This window comes from Coregonus lavaretus, assembly GCF_964263955.1.
Source record: "Coregonus lavaretus genome assembly, chromosome: 16".
NCBI lineage: Eukaryota > Metazoa > Chordata > Actinopteri > Salmoniformes > Salmonidae > Coregonus > Coregonus lavaretus.
Genome location: NC_140003.1, coordinates 20,400,964 through 20,416,673, shown reverse-complemented (window position 1 = coordinate 20,416,673; position 15,710 = coordinate 20,400,964). Strand labels below are relative to the sequence as shown.

Here is a 15,710-nt window from a genome sequence, read left to right as displayed (position 1 = left end):
TCTTGATTTTCATTTTTTCCCATCCGAGGGTCGATGTCTAGCACACGGATTGGTGTTAAGTATATTTCTGCGTTAAGTTATTTCAAGTAGCACATGTAATATTAATACATGTTGCTCTATAATGTATACATACACTGAAGACCATGGAGAATTGATGGTAAATCAGTATAAAACCAATAGTACAAAAGTGCACTCACTATCACCCCCAGTATAATCCTAGACATGCATAAATCATTGAACAAAAGCTGTGAGCAGAGAGATGTTTTCCATGAAAGGAAATGACATAACCCCATTCTCTGTGAAAGGTGCTCATAGTCGTTACTGAGAGTGGTCATTTTCTCTGATAATGTGTAGTGAAGCACTCAGAGCATATGCATGTCACTGTCAGAAGGGTGACAACCTGCTGCCATTACCCTCTCCACTGTCGTATGACTTGGTCAGCTCAGACACAGTAGGAGTAAAGCTAAAATGAGTTGAGGTTGGAAAGGGCTCTATTAGACAGATTAGGTTACAGACAGCTTCAATCGCTATGCCAATTTGGTTGTATTCCTACTATTAAACAGGGTAGTGGAGGTTTTCATGTGTTTATTAAACTATAAACAGAGAGGGCTTGTTTCCTAGATAGATTAATCCTAGTCCTGGGCTAAAAAGCACTTTAAATGGAGAATCACATTTACATCATTGAACATGCTTTTTAAATCCAGGACTAGGCTTCTGGGTCCGGGAAACTGGCCCTGACAGTAAAGGTGAGGCCGTTTCGATTTGTTTAAAACCGGTGGTTCAGCAATAAGATAGGAAAAGCATTGTGACCATAGGAATAGGTGCTTGGATAGAGAGGGGTATGCTGAATCTAGGTTGATGTAGTGGGTAAATATCTGGTGAATGTCCAGGGTTTGGGTATCTGGCATCTGGGGACCACAACCACCCTAATGAAGAACAAGGTTAGATTGAATTTCTGTCATTTTGAAAATCAAAGACATGGTGACTATCAAAGAAGATTTTCTTTATCAACTTGATGTAGCATCAAAAACAAAAGACGGCACGAAATGCTTATCTTCTTGATAGAGAAAGCACCAAACTAGTAGTGAAAATGTAGTCTCTCCCCAATCGAGGCTAGTGAATTGTTAGGAGTAGCTCTGCATTGACATGATTGAGTGGCGGTAGGTCCTGTATATACACAAACTCACTTCCTTGACAACAGCTATGCTCTGCGAAGTGAAAGAAGTATGTATGCCTTGACTTCTGCAGAGACTATCACAGTAATTGACCATGCATAGCCTTTTAGAGAGTGTGGGGAAATGATCAGTAGGAAAAGCACTAGGATGTTTGACATGCTAAGATGGACATTTTGTGACTATTTGCCTTGTGAAATAAAAATACTTCCATAAAGAGCAAGAATACAAATAGTACACTTATTTTAACCAATACTATCTTAATACTGCATTACAAAGTAATGTAGTGGAGGCTGATCTATTAGCACATTAATCAAATGCAATGTTCTATTAATCATTGCATAATACATCTCTGTGTTGAGTTTGGTGAGCTACCACACCCGTTTGTTTTTTAGAGGGCCTTGTTAATCAAAGATCCATAGTTCCAAGGCAACAGCAAACATGTCGTCACCCACGAGGCGGTACATCCTGTATAAACACAAACTCACTTCCTTGACAACTTCTTTCACGACAGCTCAGCTCTGCTCCACGAAGTGCAACAAGTATGCATGACCTGACTTCTGCAAAGGCCGCATCTCAGTAAATGCTGTACGGCCAATACAGAAGCCAGATTGACCATAAAATACGATGTATGAAAAAATATATATATATTTTTTACAAAAATTGGTCACCAAAAAAGAATACGTTTCGTGCGGGACAAAAAGTATAATTTGCTAAAAATCTAATGGGCGCAGCTTATGTCCTTATGGGAAACATGTTGCTCATGAGGGGCTGCATAGACAATGCCCTCCGTAATTATTGGGACAGTGAAGTATTTTTTATTCTTTTGGCTCTATACTCCAAAAGTTTGGATTTGAAATCCAAAATGACAGTACATTATTTACCATTCATTTCTATTGGGCACAAAATAATCTGAAACACAAACAAAACAAACAGCAAATGCATCCAACACATTTGTAGAGTCACAAGCTTGATGTAGTCATTACGTGCTATGAATATTTAAACAATTACCTAACTTTTGACTACTTTAATACACATAAGTGAATTGGTCCCAATACTTTTTTTGGGGGGGGGGACTATGTACAAAAAGTGCTGTAATTTTTAAACAGTTCACCCGATATGGATGGAAATCCCCTCAAATTAAAGCTGACAGTCTGCACTTTAACTTCATAGTTAACCTCATGTTTGATTTGAAATCCAAATGGACATTGCCATTGAGGGCTTCCACCATTTTAAGTAGTCCACTGGATGGGGATTCCTACAAGTTGGGCGCAATCAGCCAATGAAGAAGAAAATGTACTACTTTAAAATGGAGATAGCCTCAATGGCACTGCCCATGCTGTTACAGACACTATAATGGCACAGATACAAAGATGAGTCCTCTATCTATCTCTATGGCCTGTTCACACATGTATCTGCCCTCTCATTGGCTAGAATGGTCCCACCTGATCTCCCCTCTTCCAGCCTGCCTTCCATCTTTGAGGACATGTATAGAGCCCCACAATGGAGGTGTCATACTACCTATAAAACCTAGCGGTCATACAGGGAAATGGTTCCAAAATGTTCCCACCATTCATTCTTCCCATAGGATTTTTAGAAAAACTTAAAATAAGGTCTGTGTTTCATGTAGGCTTACCCTGGTGCGACGTTTTGATAACCATTTAAATCTGTGTCAGAAAAAGTGAATTTTATCAATATATTCGGCTCTATTTACTCTCAGATTCGAAAATTCTATTAGCATCAAAGACATCATGCAAATCCCTGCAAGCTCCTGCGTGTCATCTCTAACTGACACCTTTGCTAACAGGTATTGTGTCAATTTAAAACTTGCACAAGACAGTTCACATAATTGCCCATTTAAAGAAATGTAGCCAATTTATTCATTACTACATTTAGCTAACATTAGTTAATTTCAGAGATTCTTACTTTACCTAGATTCGGCAGTCTCGTCCAGATATTAATGGCATTTGTAGTTCTTTAAGATAGCCACATTAGCAGCTAATTAGCATTTTTTTCCCCTTTTTTTTTTTGGGGGGGGGGGGCTAAATAAAGGCGAATATATTGATAAAAGTCACCTTGTCCTAGAGAGATTTACACAGTTATCAAAACGTCAAGCCAGGGTAAGCCTACACAAAACACAGCCCTTATTTGAAGTGTTTCTAAAAATAAAAAAAACCTATGGGAAGAATGAATGGTGGAAAACGATTGGAACCATTTCCCTGTTTGACTTCTAGGTTTTATGGGTATTATGACTCATACTGTGGTACTCTATTTCCATTGTTATAGTGGTCATGTGATTATCGTGTCAATATAATAGACAGTCTTTAATTTTGTAAATGCCGGATCTCTATGGCAAGACGCATCATTCACCCAAGTTTCGTCAAAATCGTACCAGTGGTGACTGAGATCTCGTTCGACTAACTAATGTTCAAATGGACTGAGATAGATCCGATAGATCCAGTCCCCCGTTCATCGTGGGGGACAGTTAGTTATCTGCACCAATCACTTCATCAGTACCACAGCGCCATCTGCTGTTAATTGGGTGACATAATGAACTGACTTCAAAATAATATGCCATTTAGCAGACGCTTTTATCCAAAGCGACTTACAGTCATGCGTGCATACATTTTTTTTTTTTTTGTGTATGGGTAGTCCCGGGGTTCGAACCCACTACCTTGGCGTTACAAGCGCCGTGCTCTACCAGCAGAGCTACAGAGGACCACAAGTCCCATAAGCAAGCATTCGTATCTTTGGACTACAACTTCCATCATTCTCCGTTAGTTCCGTGATGATTGAACGTTCTAGGCACTTGCAGGATTGAAAAGATTTAACAGGAAAAGCCAACACATTTTATAAAAATGATTTGGTTTGAAGGCTCTATTCCAGCAGCCATCATCTCCGCCAAACAACAGAGCTCCATCTTCGTCGTCGTAATAACAGGTATTGTCTTGTAGATTAGCCAGCGCAGATTTGCTGCTAGCAAAGCTAACGTTAACCAGTTGAATGATTCGCCATAGGTAGCGAAGCAAACTGTGTCAAGCTCGGGAGAGCAAACGAGCCCTGTCATTGTCAGCTATTTAGCTAGCTAGCTATACATGTCGACAACATTACACTCGAGCTGTCGATGTAGCCGATGCTAGCTTGTCAAAACGAAAAGGAATGACAGCTGTCAAATCTCAGCTAACTAACGTTAGTTAATGCGATGTAATTAGCTAGCTCTGGCTAGCTTCCTGGTACTAGTGTTAGCCGCAAGTTGACAACAAACTGTCTGACTGGCTAGCTAACTAGTCGCAATTATTCTGGATGGCGACTGTCACCACCAACACTAGCGGACTAAACTCCTTCCTTCACCATGGAGTGGAGTTTAGTCCGCTACACCAACACCACAGACGTGTGTTGTGCGGGAACAGGGCATTGAGTGATGTAGGACGAGTGATTCACCACTTCTGAATCTGACATTCTTGCTCTCTACTAGGCGACGATGAGGTGTCAGCACAAATGATGTCCAGTTGGGAGGACGACAGAGTGGCCGAGGCCTCCCATAACTGCTGTGTTGCAATCAAGGTTGATTCCAAGAGGTAGCCTTTATAATGGAATCCTCCTACACTTGTGTGGATATGATGTACTCTTTCCGTGCAGTACTATCAAAATGGAAATACTAACATAAATATGATGCATCTTATGTTTAATGTTTTTCTTTTCTTGCAGCGAGACATGCACTCAGTTCTCCCAAATCTGTATCCTTCCTCGCCAAAGGGTTCTTATCACCCCTAGAGTTAGACTGTTGTGTTTGTGATCCCTCAGGCTTTATTTCCTTTAGAACAAGATGTTGCGTCTCTTCTGAAACATGTTTGATTATTCACCAAGCTTTGTCTTTCAGACATTCTAGATCATGCAATCAAGTCCAATCCCATTTTATTATTATTATTATTGTGAGTATGGTTGGTTTGTCTTTAACTTTCTGAAAAAGACCCGGTGGTGTGCATCCCGTCCAGTTTCTTTATCGGAGAGAATGGAATCCCCCTGGAAGTTGTTGCCGGGAGTGTCTCTGCAGAGGAACTCATGAAAAGAATCGACAAAGTCAAACAGGTATGATAGCCATTACAAAACAGAAAATACTTAAACAACAGCAGTAAATGGTCTTCAAGAGCACTGAGATAGATGTACGGTAGAGGGTATCTAGTTTGGCTGACACCTGCTCTCGAAGTCTCCAGCTCGCTGTGTAGTCACGTGGGTCGTGCGTCAGCCAGGCTAGAGGGTGTCACACTTAACATGCATTTCTTGTGCCTTACAGATGCACGCTCAGCAGATAACAGGTGAGGGAGTGGATGCAGGGGCTCCCATGGAGGCTTGCCCCCGAGCCACGGTAGCCTCAGAGCCAGCCCCAGCACAGCCCCCCTCATCCCCACAGGAGCTCCAGCCTAGCCACACACCACGAGCAGACACAGACAGTGCAGCAGCACCAGTACCAGCAACGTCTAAAGGTGTGTTTGTGTGAGGGGTCACTATGGAATGTTGATGAAAAGTAATTCTACTGAAAAGCAATGCCACAAAATACAAGTACTTGCGCTATATGTAAATGCATGTCTGTGCATGTTATTTGATATGTGTCCTGTTGATTGAGATATTGAAATTGAGACACTGTCATGATTGCTGATAATGATTGCTTTGATCTGCCTGTGGTCCTAACCAGAAGCCCTGTCCAGGCCAGCAGAAGAAGGCGGCCCCTCGGCCTCGGAGGTTGTGACCCTTGGGGATGACAGGAGTGCATCATCAGACGACGTGTCAACCAGCTCTCAGCCTGACGAAGGCCTCGATGCCAAGGTGGAGAGGTAGGAACTACACACACACACACACACGACGGAGGTGGGATAAAGGTTTGAAACATGCTTTATCTTTTCAAACTGAAACCTTTCCTTCTGTAGGTTAACAAAGAAACTGGAGGAAAGACGGGAGCAGAAAAGGAAAGGAGAGGAGGAGGTAAATAATAACTGTAGACATTGGTGTCCCATACTGACACCTCAGCACAAGTTTGAGCTCTTTTAATACTATATAATGCAAATGTTGCCTATACATAGTAAGAACCGCCGGGCCTTTCAGCCTATAAGTATCCGCTAGAGAATGTTGTTGGGCAACGTTATTAGCATACGCCTGGCCTCGTTGGAACCCCCTTCCAGCCAATGACGGGTCAACATTCTAACAGTCTAATAAATAAATGTCATATATGCTATGGGAAGAATCATCATTTGGTTGCGTTTATGAAGGTCTTAGGTAACATTAGAATATGAAAAAAACAATTATTTCAAAGAACATAATAGCATTTTCATTAGTTTGCTACTCTAGGCTATAAGTAAAAATGAAAAACCACTAGTTCAAGAGTTAAATCAATCCATCACAAAGAAAACCAACATCATTTTTTTTGGCAGGCCTAAAAAACATAGTGGAAATAAGAACATTTATATATAAATAGAACAGAATAGCATATATTTTACGTTTATTATGTTACTAGTCTTTGCAGCCTGAGCAATGATGCCGCATGGACAGCGCAGTTATTCTTTGAAAAAGTAATATTTGGAAATGGAGCTTCACCTCTTGAATTTTAAGTTATTTGACAAAGGTAAGTGTTATAGAAACTGTAGAATATGCTATTTCTGTTACTATCAGAGTTTTACCTGCATGTGACTGAAGGAGGATTTGATAAAGTGGTGCTCCTTTCCCTGCCTCTGTTAATTCCAAGCTGCGCCCATCTCTTCATGTACAATTTGACAACTGATAATATTGTCACTCATCAAGACTATTGTCAATTTAATCTTGTCTTTAGGCTAACTCTTATGTGTGAAATTAGTTTCTGTATAGTTTAGGTGTAGTTTCGATAGGCCAGCTGTGCAGGCTGGCTGGCATCGTTCACTTCCCCTTGCTCATAAACTCTGACAGAGTCAAGGATAATGTATGTTTTGCATTATTCTAAAGGCCTATTGCAACACGTAGCTTGTTTTTGTTTCACTTACGATAAATTTGATTAGTAATAGAGTTATAGTAAATAATTCAGTCCACTAACAGCTTTTTTTTAACAAAGTAAAACGTAAAATAGAATATCAACCACCAAGGCTAGGGTCAAATGATTTGCTATAAACATGAGAGCTGACGTTGATAAATAGGCATAACACAAATGGAAAGAATGAATATAAATATTCATGACAAAATATGAAAACTAGTCATTTATTGATTGTATTGGACTCTGTATTGTGCCCTAACCGTGCCTTTACGCATCAATCAATCTAGTCTTCTCTTCTCTATGCTCCCGATTTCAGTCACAATGGCTACAATTCTTCATCATCATTACACTAAATGAAATCACCCTCCTTACCATTCAGTTAGGCCTAATTTAAATTCAATTGTGAAGTAACATGCACAATTATCAGTTTCTATCGCCCATTCATTCATTCAGTGAGGAGAGACACATACATTAGCACATGGCTGGGTACCAACGTCTTACAGCACATTTGTCCTGACCTGTTAAGGTAGGAATAGGTGTGGGGGTGGAAAATTGGTAGAAAAACCCCTAAATACTGTACTGTTTGTGATTTTAAAATTCTGACAACTGAGCAATGTAGAAGACAAACATTTAAGAAAAGTCAGGGAAAGAGCAGGACTTTTTGGCCGATTCTTTTTACTTACAAAATCAAACGTCAGTGGCCGTTGGCCTATGGCAGTTCTGGTGTTAATGCTTGTGTGCACCTGTATCTATTTCTGTGTGATGATGGTCAGGGTGAAATAAAGAAGGAGATGGAGAGAAGGAAGATGGGGAAGGAGATGCTTGACTTCAAGAGGAAGAACGAGGATGAGAAGACCAAACGCATTATGGATGAGAGGAACAGGGATAAGGCAGAGGAGAAGGCTGCCAGGGAGCGTGTCAAAGCACAGATCGCCCTGGTAAACAAACACATCACACTTTCACTCCTCAACTTATCCCTTGTTGGGCCTCTCTGATTGAACTTTCACTCATAACTACCTCTAGCGGCCTGAGTGAGCGCTGCAGGGTTTGTTGATGAAATAGCCATTGTTTGTTGTGGTGTGGGAGGAGGTGAGTGGCTGGCTGATGCACCTTTGTCCCCACAGGACCGCGCTGACAGAGCTGCCCGCTATGCCAACAACAAGGAGGAGGTGGAGGCAGCCCGGCTGGCAGCACTGCAGGCCAGACAGGCAGAGGCAGATGCCAAGAAGGAGAACACACAAAGGGAGAGGAGGTATGGAGCTATTCTAGTCACAGGGCTGGGGTGGAAGTTATATATCCATGAGGAAGTTTTAAAGCAGTCACTTTAAATAAATAAAATGTTTAAACACCCCAATAAGTTTTATATTATATGTCACTACTAATGTAATTATAGATTGGCATCAAAAAACTGTGTTATTGTCCTCCAGCACCATAGCCAGAATACAGTTCCGTCTGCCAGATGGTTCTTTCTTCACCAACCAGTTCCCCTCAGAGGCCAGACTGCAGGAGGCTCGGCAGTTCGCTGTCAATGTAAGATACTTTTTCTAACTCAATATAATTTAAGAGTTGGACAAGTGACTATTAAGAACATGTTCATCCTCTCTTTGGTGGAGTATGATATTAAATACCATAATGCTGGCTGTCACTTAAGAGTTTATATTTCTCCTCTCAGGAAGTGGGAAATAGGTATGGCAACTTCGCCCTGGCGACCGTGTTCCCTCGCAGAGAGTTTACGGCTGACGACCTGGACAAGACCCTACTGGAGCTTGAGCTGGCCCCCAGTGCCTCTATAGTGCTGCTGCCTGTGAGTGAGCTCCCCATTTCTCTATGTAAACTTCTGCTGATAGAATTCACAACAAGACAGTGTCATAGAATCGCTCCACAGTTATATTTAGGCTTCTTAGGTTTCTTTGTGTACAGTGCATTCGGAAAGTATTAAGACCCCTTGACTTTTTCCACATTTTGTTACGTTACAGCCTTATTCTAAAATTGATGAAATTGTTTTTTTTCCCTCATCAATCTACAAACAATACCCCATAATGACAGAGCAAAAACAGTTTTTTTGTTGAAATTTTTGCTAATTTATTAAAAGTAAAAACAAATATTTACATAAGTATTCAGACCCTTTACTCAGTACTTTGTTGAAGCACCTTGGCAGCGATTACAGGCTAGAGTCTTCTTAGGTATAACGCTACAAGCTTGGCACACCTGTATTTGGGGAGTTTCTCCCATTCTTCTCTGCAGATCCTTTCAAGCTCTGTCAGGTTGGATGGGGAGTGTCGCTGCACAGCTATTTTCAGGTCTCTCCAGAGATGTTAGATCGGGTTCAAGTCCGGGCTCTGGCTGGCCCACTCAAGGACATTCAGAGACTTATCCCGAAGCCACTCCTGCCTTGTCTTGGCTGTGTGCTTAGGGTCGTTGTCCTGTTGGAAGGTGAACCTTCGCCGTAGGGATGGTGCCAGGTTTCCTCCGATCGTGAAGCTTGGCATTCAGGCCAAAGAGTTCAATCTTGGTTTCATCAGACCAGAGAATCTTGTTTCTCATGGTCTGAGAGTCCTTTAGGTGCCTTTTGGCAAACTCCAACGGGCTGTCATGTGCCTTTTACTGAGGAGCGGCTTCCGTCTGGCCACTCTACCATAAAGGCCTGATTGGTGTAGTGCTGCAGAGATGGTTGTCCTTCTGGAAGGTTCTCCCATCTCCACAGAGGAACTCTGAAGCTCTGTCAGAGTGACCATTGGGTTCTTGGTCACCTCCCTGACCAAGGCCCTTCTCCCCCTATTGCTCAGTTTGGCCGGGCGGCCAGCTCTAGGAAGTTGCAAGTTGTAGAAACATCTTAAGGATGATCAATGGAAACAGGATGCACCTGAGCTCAATTTCGAGTCTCATAGCAAAGGGTCTGAATACTTATGTAAATAAGGTATTTCTGTTTTTTATTTGTAATAAATTTGCAAATATTTCTACAAACCTCTTTCCAAAATGTGGAAAAGGGGAAGAGGTCTGAATACTTTCCGACTGCTTTATCTAGTTTGTTTTGGGGACTTTTTGCTTGTTTTCCCAGTAGAATGACAGCATTGAGAATAAAATGTGTTTTATATAATTCTAACCCCTTCCAGCAAACGGGACGGCCAAACAACATGGTAGTGCAGTCGACCTCTGGAGGGGGTATCTGGGCTGTGCTGGGTACTATCCTCTACCCTCTGCTGGCTGTGTGGAGGTTCCTGAGTGGCTTCCTCTTCACCAGCACCCCTATCCCTGGAGCAGCAGGCCCCAGAGGCCCAGCCCAACAGCCCAACACTGCCTCTGCCTCCTCATCCTCATCTGGTGAACCAAAAAGGTGAGGCCCCATCCAGCAGACTCTTCTATGTAGTCATTGTGTACAGGCATATTTTTAGGAGTAGCTGAGATTGTTGTGATGGTACATTATGGTTAGGAGTTCAAGTGACAAAATGTTGCCAGATTGTTACAATGTAATTGAATGGTTAAGCTGGTCTACTGGTTCAGGTTAATCCTTGTCAGAGGTCATAACAGCCACCTTTAACATGAATTGTTGTTGTAACCAGAGTGCAAAGAATTCAGAGAATTAATTTAGGGGTTTGATTGAGCGCCGTGGTTATGTAAGATTGGGTGTTCTAAAGCCTAGTTGGGTTATTTCACATCCATTTCCACTTTCTCAGAGAAACCCTTCGCAAACGCACACGGGAGAAGCAACCAGCAGACTTCAAACAAGACGGAAAAATCCACAGGCTACGGAATCACGAGGACAGTGAGGATGAGAATAACACTTGGAACGGCAACTCTACCCAGCAGATGTAGTGCAATAACACTGTCTCAATCTCTCCTCCCTCTCTTCTCTCTCTCTCTCTCTCGCTCTCTGACCTGGTGAGTTTCCTGAGTGCGTGTCGGTCGGTCTAATGGAGGATAATGCTGATATTAGGGCTATGATGTTTCTGTTATGTTTCTCTTGTCCAAGCCTGTACTCTGCTCCTCCCTTGCATGGGTAGATGTAATCAAGTTAACCTCCTGACCGTTGGGCTTGAACAGAGATGATCCCCTTTTGTGTTGAAACTGTTATTTGATTCATTCAGCCTCTTAGAATACAACCAGCCAGGGGATCCTTCAATATTCTGACATGTCTACTGTACTGTGTGATGAAGGGTTGAGATAGGGGTGTTGATTGAATAGGGGTGTTGATTGAAGTCCTTGTCTAAAGGATATGTTGACAGCTGCATTATTAAGAAGCTTTGTGTTTTATTTAAGTCAGTAACCCAGATGACAACTCTTTAATGAAAATGTCTGATATGAGGGCTCTCTCTAGTCTGGTGGAAGGGGCTATGTGTGTAGCTGTGTGTTTTATACCAAGGCTGTGGCCCCCTTGGCATAAACTGCCTCCTTCGGCAGTAGCATGGGTTGTTTCTACTACTAGTTCAACATGGGAAACCACTGTACCGCTCTCATTTAACTATGGGAATAAAAATACATGTTTTTCAATAAACAAGCTTTTGGCTGACTCTATACCTTTCTGTGATTTTGTGCCGTAAATTGAAGCCAGGTCTTTTTTGTCATGCAATGAGCTGCAAATAATGGCAGTGACATATCACAGTGAACCAAAGATCTTTGTTGCTTCAGATTTCACATATGCTTGTATTCAGACCCCTTGACTTTTTCCACATTTTGTTACATTACATTAAATGTTCTCATCAATCTACACACAATACCCATAATGACAGAGAAAACTGGTTTAAAAAAAATAAAAAAAATACTGAAATATCTCATTTACATAAGTATTCAGACCCTTTGCTATGAGACTCGAAATTGAGCTCAGGTGCATCCTGTTAGAGTGGCCAGATGGAAGCCACTCCTCAGTAAAAGGCACATGACAGCCCGCTTGGAGTTAGCCAAAAGGCACCTAAAGACTATCAGACCATGAGAAACAAGATTCTCTGGTCTGATGAAACCAAGATTGAACTCTGTTCTGAATGCCAAGCGTCATGTCTGGAGGAAACCTGGCACCATCCCTACGGTGTGGCAGCGTCATGCTGTGGAAATATTCAGCGGCAGGGACTGGGAGATTAGTCAGGGTCGAGGGAAAGATGATCGGAGCAAAGTACAGAGAGATCCTTGATGAAATCCTGCTCCAGAGTGCTCAGGACCTCAGACTGGGGCAAAAGGTTCACCTTCCAACAGGACAACAACCCCAAAAAATGTTTTAACTGTTTTTGCTTTGTCATTATGGGGTGTGTAGATTGATGAGGGGGGGGGGACAATTTAATCAATTTAAGACTAAGGCTGTAATGTAACAAAATGTGGAAAAAGTCAAGGGGTCTGAATACTTTCCGAATGCGCTGTATACAGGGCCTTCAGAAAGTATTCATACCCCTTGACTTATTCCACATTTTGTTTTGTTACAGCCTGAATTTAAAATGGATTAAATTAATTATTTTTTTCACCCATCGATACACAATGCCCCATAATGACAAACTGAAAACATGTTTTTAGAGATTTTAGCAAATATATTGAAAATGAAATACAGAAATATCAAATCTACATAAGTATTCACACCCCTGAGTCAATACATGTATCTCCTGAGTGGCGCAGTGGTCTAAGGCACTGCATCGCAGTCCTCGCTGTGCCACTAGAGATCCTGGTTCGAATCCAGGCTCTTTCGCAGCCGGCCGCGACCAGGAGACTCATGGGCGGCGCACAATTGGCCCAGCGTCGTCCAGGGTAGGGGAGGGAATGGCCGGCAGGGATGTAGCTCAGTTGATAGAGCATGGCGTTTGCAACGTCAGGGTTGTGGGTTCCATTCCCACGGGGGGCCAGTATGAAAAAAATAAAATATGTATTCACTAACTGTAAGTCGCTCTGGATAAGAGCGTCTGCTAAATGACTAAAATGTAAATGTTAGAATCACCTTTCAATGTGCGTATAAAAAATGCACGCAAAAAATGCACGCATAAAAAATGAATTCAACCGTTAAACCTTCCTACTTGCTGGCCAACAGATTTTCTCATGGAGTTTTAAATACATTTATCTTAAGCCATCCCTTTAAATACGTGTACCTTTAATTAGAATTTTGTCGACAGACTAGAATACATTGTGAGAAGGGGTTCAGAAAATAGGGATCAATGAAATAATGCCATCTATGCACCTTCGTCTCCGTTTCAGCACCAACTGGTAGATTAAAAAATACTACAATGTTGTAGATTATTTAGGCACATTTTAGGGTTAGGAAAGTATGAGTAAAAAAAACAGCCTGGAGAGCCTTTACGCAGGAAATATATTGACGTTAGGGTTAACGCCTCATGTCCACCAGCTGCATCAAACTCTGCGTTCCGGCAGAAGTCATACATTTTCAATGGAGCTGTCTGCAACGCTACGTCGGGTTAGCTAACCCTTCACCTAACCCTAGCTAACCTTAACTCTTTTAGCTGACCCTTCCCCTTTAACCTAACTCCTAAACTTTACCCATCGGGCATAAGGTTAAGGTTACGTTTAAGAGTTAGGTTAAAGGGTTATGGTTAGGGGAAGGGTTAGCTACAAGGGTTAAAAGCTAGGGTTAGGTGAAGGGTTAGCTAAAAGTATTAGGGTTAGGGGAAGGGTTAGCTAAAAGTATTAGGGTTAGGGGAAGGGTTAGCTAAAATGCTAAGTAGTTGCAAAGTAGCAAGTAGTTGAAAAGTTGCTAATATGGATATTACTGACAGTAGCTGCCGATAGTGCCTAATATTTAACATGATACAAATTGTAAAATAAAACGGAGAAAAGCCCGGCCATAGGCTATAATTAAAACCTTCTAAAGTGCATACATCACCATGGCAGGTTCAGCCCTATTGTTTGGGTGTCAAAATTTCATCCACGCCAATTATGAGGGCACACAATAAAAATTCTGAATAATGGCACAGTTTACAGTCTATTTCACGGTGGAAAAGGGTCCACAATACATGTCATGTTATGATTTTCGGCTTGCCTTCATATGGCTGGTTTCACATTCGTCTCCAGGGATCATAAGGAAAAATAAATGTATTTACAATCCCCTTCTCCAAACGGATTACTCATTTACCTAGCTGTTATCAATAGCACTTATACATTTATAAATTACAGTGCATGCAGAATGCTGTTATTTCCATAATTTTTTTTTAATAAAATAAAGTAGATGTTTTTCCCACTTGGAACTGGCAGGTTCGCTAGACCTTTTCATGGTTTCCTCACGCGTAAAGGTGGTGGAATTATCAGGGAATTAAATCAAGGTCAGAATACTGTGTATCTGTAGATACACCTCTGCCACACCTTCATTTATTAGATCTCCACTTCAAATGAATAGCGGGGTAAATAGCATGCTATTCTCATGCTTAAATTCAAGGTCAGAATACGAAAAATTTTACAACCAGAGTTTCAAGCATTTATGGGGGCATTCCTACTTCTTCCGCTTCGCGTAGCAGCGCAGAGCTGTTGTGAAGGAAGTTGTCAAGGAAGTGAGTTTGTATTTGTACAGGAACTCCCGCCCCCACCTAGCGTTAACCAATCATGTCAATGTGGAGCTATAAGGAGCCCTCCGCATTGATACAAAATGTGGGCGGGCACGGCGATGCGGTACGGAAGCACAATTTGACCTCTGCATAACTCTGGATGCTCCGCAATTGCGTCACACCCGCCATACGGCGCCTCCAACCACATTTTCAGATCAAGCATAAATTGGCTTAGGTGCAGCTGCACAACAGAGCTCTTAAAGGGGCAATGTCTTAAAAGGGCAATGACATACTTTGTAATATAAATAATATTTTAAAGCAAATAATAATAATTTATATATTTATAATAAAATATAATTAAAAATAACAACAATCAGGATGTTGTGTCCAATGGGGTAAATGCAGATGGACAAACCCCATGCTTCAGCCTATGCACATTTTATAGCCACTATGCTTCATCAGTTGGGGTGATAATGCTTATTGCTAATAGCCCATCTGATAATATTCCATGCATAGGCTATATCACATGTCAAACTCATTCCACGGAGGGCAGAGTGTCTGCGGATTTTCGCTCCTCCCAATTAGTATTGGGCCCATTTTTGGAGGTGGAAATTATATTTTAGATAGTGTCAGCATAATTTTATTTTCATTAATTTCGGAGTAGAATGTCCTTTTAAAAAGTCACCAGAACCGAGCTTCTTAGTCGTTCTCGATAAAAATTATCCTGGGGGGACTGGAATTGGCCAAACTTGCATGTACAAAATGATCCTCTTTCCCTAAAAGCATGATGGTCATGGTTTTCTTACATGAAAGGGGAGATTAACTTGACCCCAGACAACTTATCTGAGATCGACATAGGTTTCAGTCATGGGATTTTTTGTTGTTGCTTTAAGCCCTGTACTCAATGATGTGTTGTGTTGGATTTACTCCAAACATAACACTTTGTATTCAGGACAAAGTTAATTTCTTTGCCACATTTTTACTTTAGTGCCTTATTGCAAACAGAATGCATGTTTTCGAATATGTTTTATTCTTTACAGGCTTCCTTCTTTTCACTCTGTCATTTAGGTTAGTATTGTG

The 15,710-nt window shown here is 41.6% G+C and overlaps 1 protein-coding gene across 2 annotated transcripts; it reads left to right on the top strand.

The window, feature by feature from the left end:
* The first annotated feature begins 3,759 nt into the window (after window positions 1-3,759).
* LOC311143610 (UBX domain-containing protein 4-like) lies at window positions 3,760-11,679 on the top strand. Of its 2 annotated transcripts, none has more exons than XM_084179464.1 (13): window positions 3,760-4,112; window positions 4,648-4,750; window positions 4,881-4,909; window positions 5,143-5,261; window positions 5,467-5,656; window positions 5,866-6,004; window positions 6,098-6,152; window positions 7,953-8,105; window positions 8,292-8,419; window positions 8,595-8,697; window positions 8,840-8,971; window positions 10,281-10,501; window positions 10,842-11,679. In XM_084179464.1, the coding sequence occupies exons 1-13, from the start codon at window positions 4,031-4,033 to the stop codon at window positions 10,978-10,980; spliced, it is 1,593 nt and encodes a 530-aa protein (XP_084035590.1). In that variant the 5' UTR covers window positions 3,760-4,030; the 3' UTR covers window positions 10,981-11,679. The 2 variants fall into 2 exon arrangements, with proteins under 2 accessions (XP_084035590.1, XP_084035589.1); XM_084179463.1 differs by having other exon boundaries at window positions 3,792-4,112; window positions 7,941-8,105.
* Window positions 11,680-15,710: the final 4,031 nt, after the last annotated feature.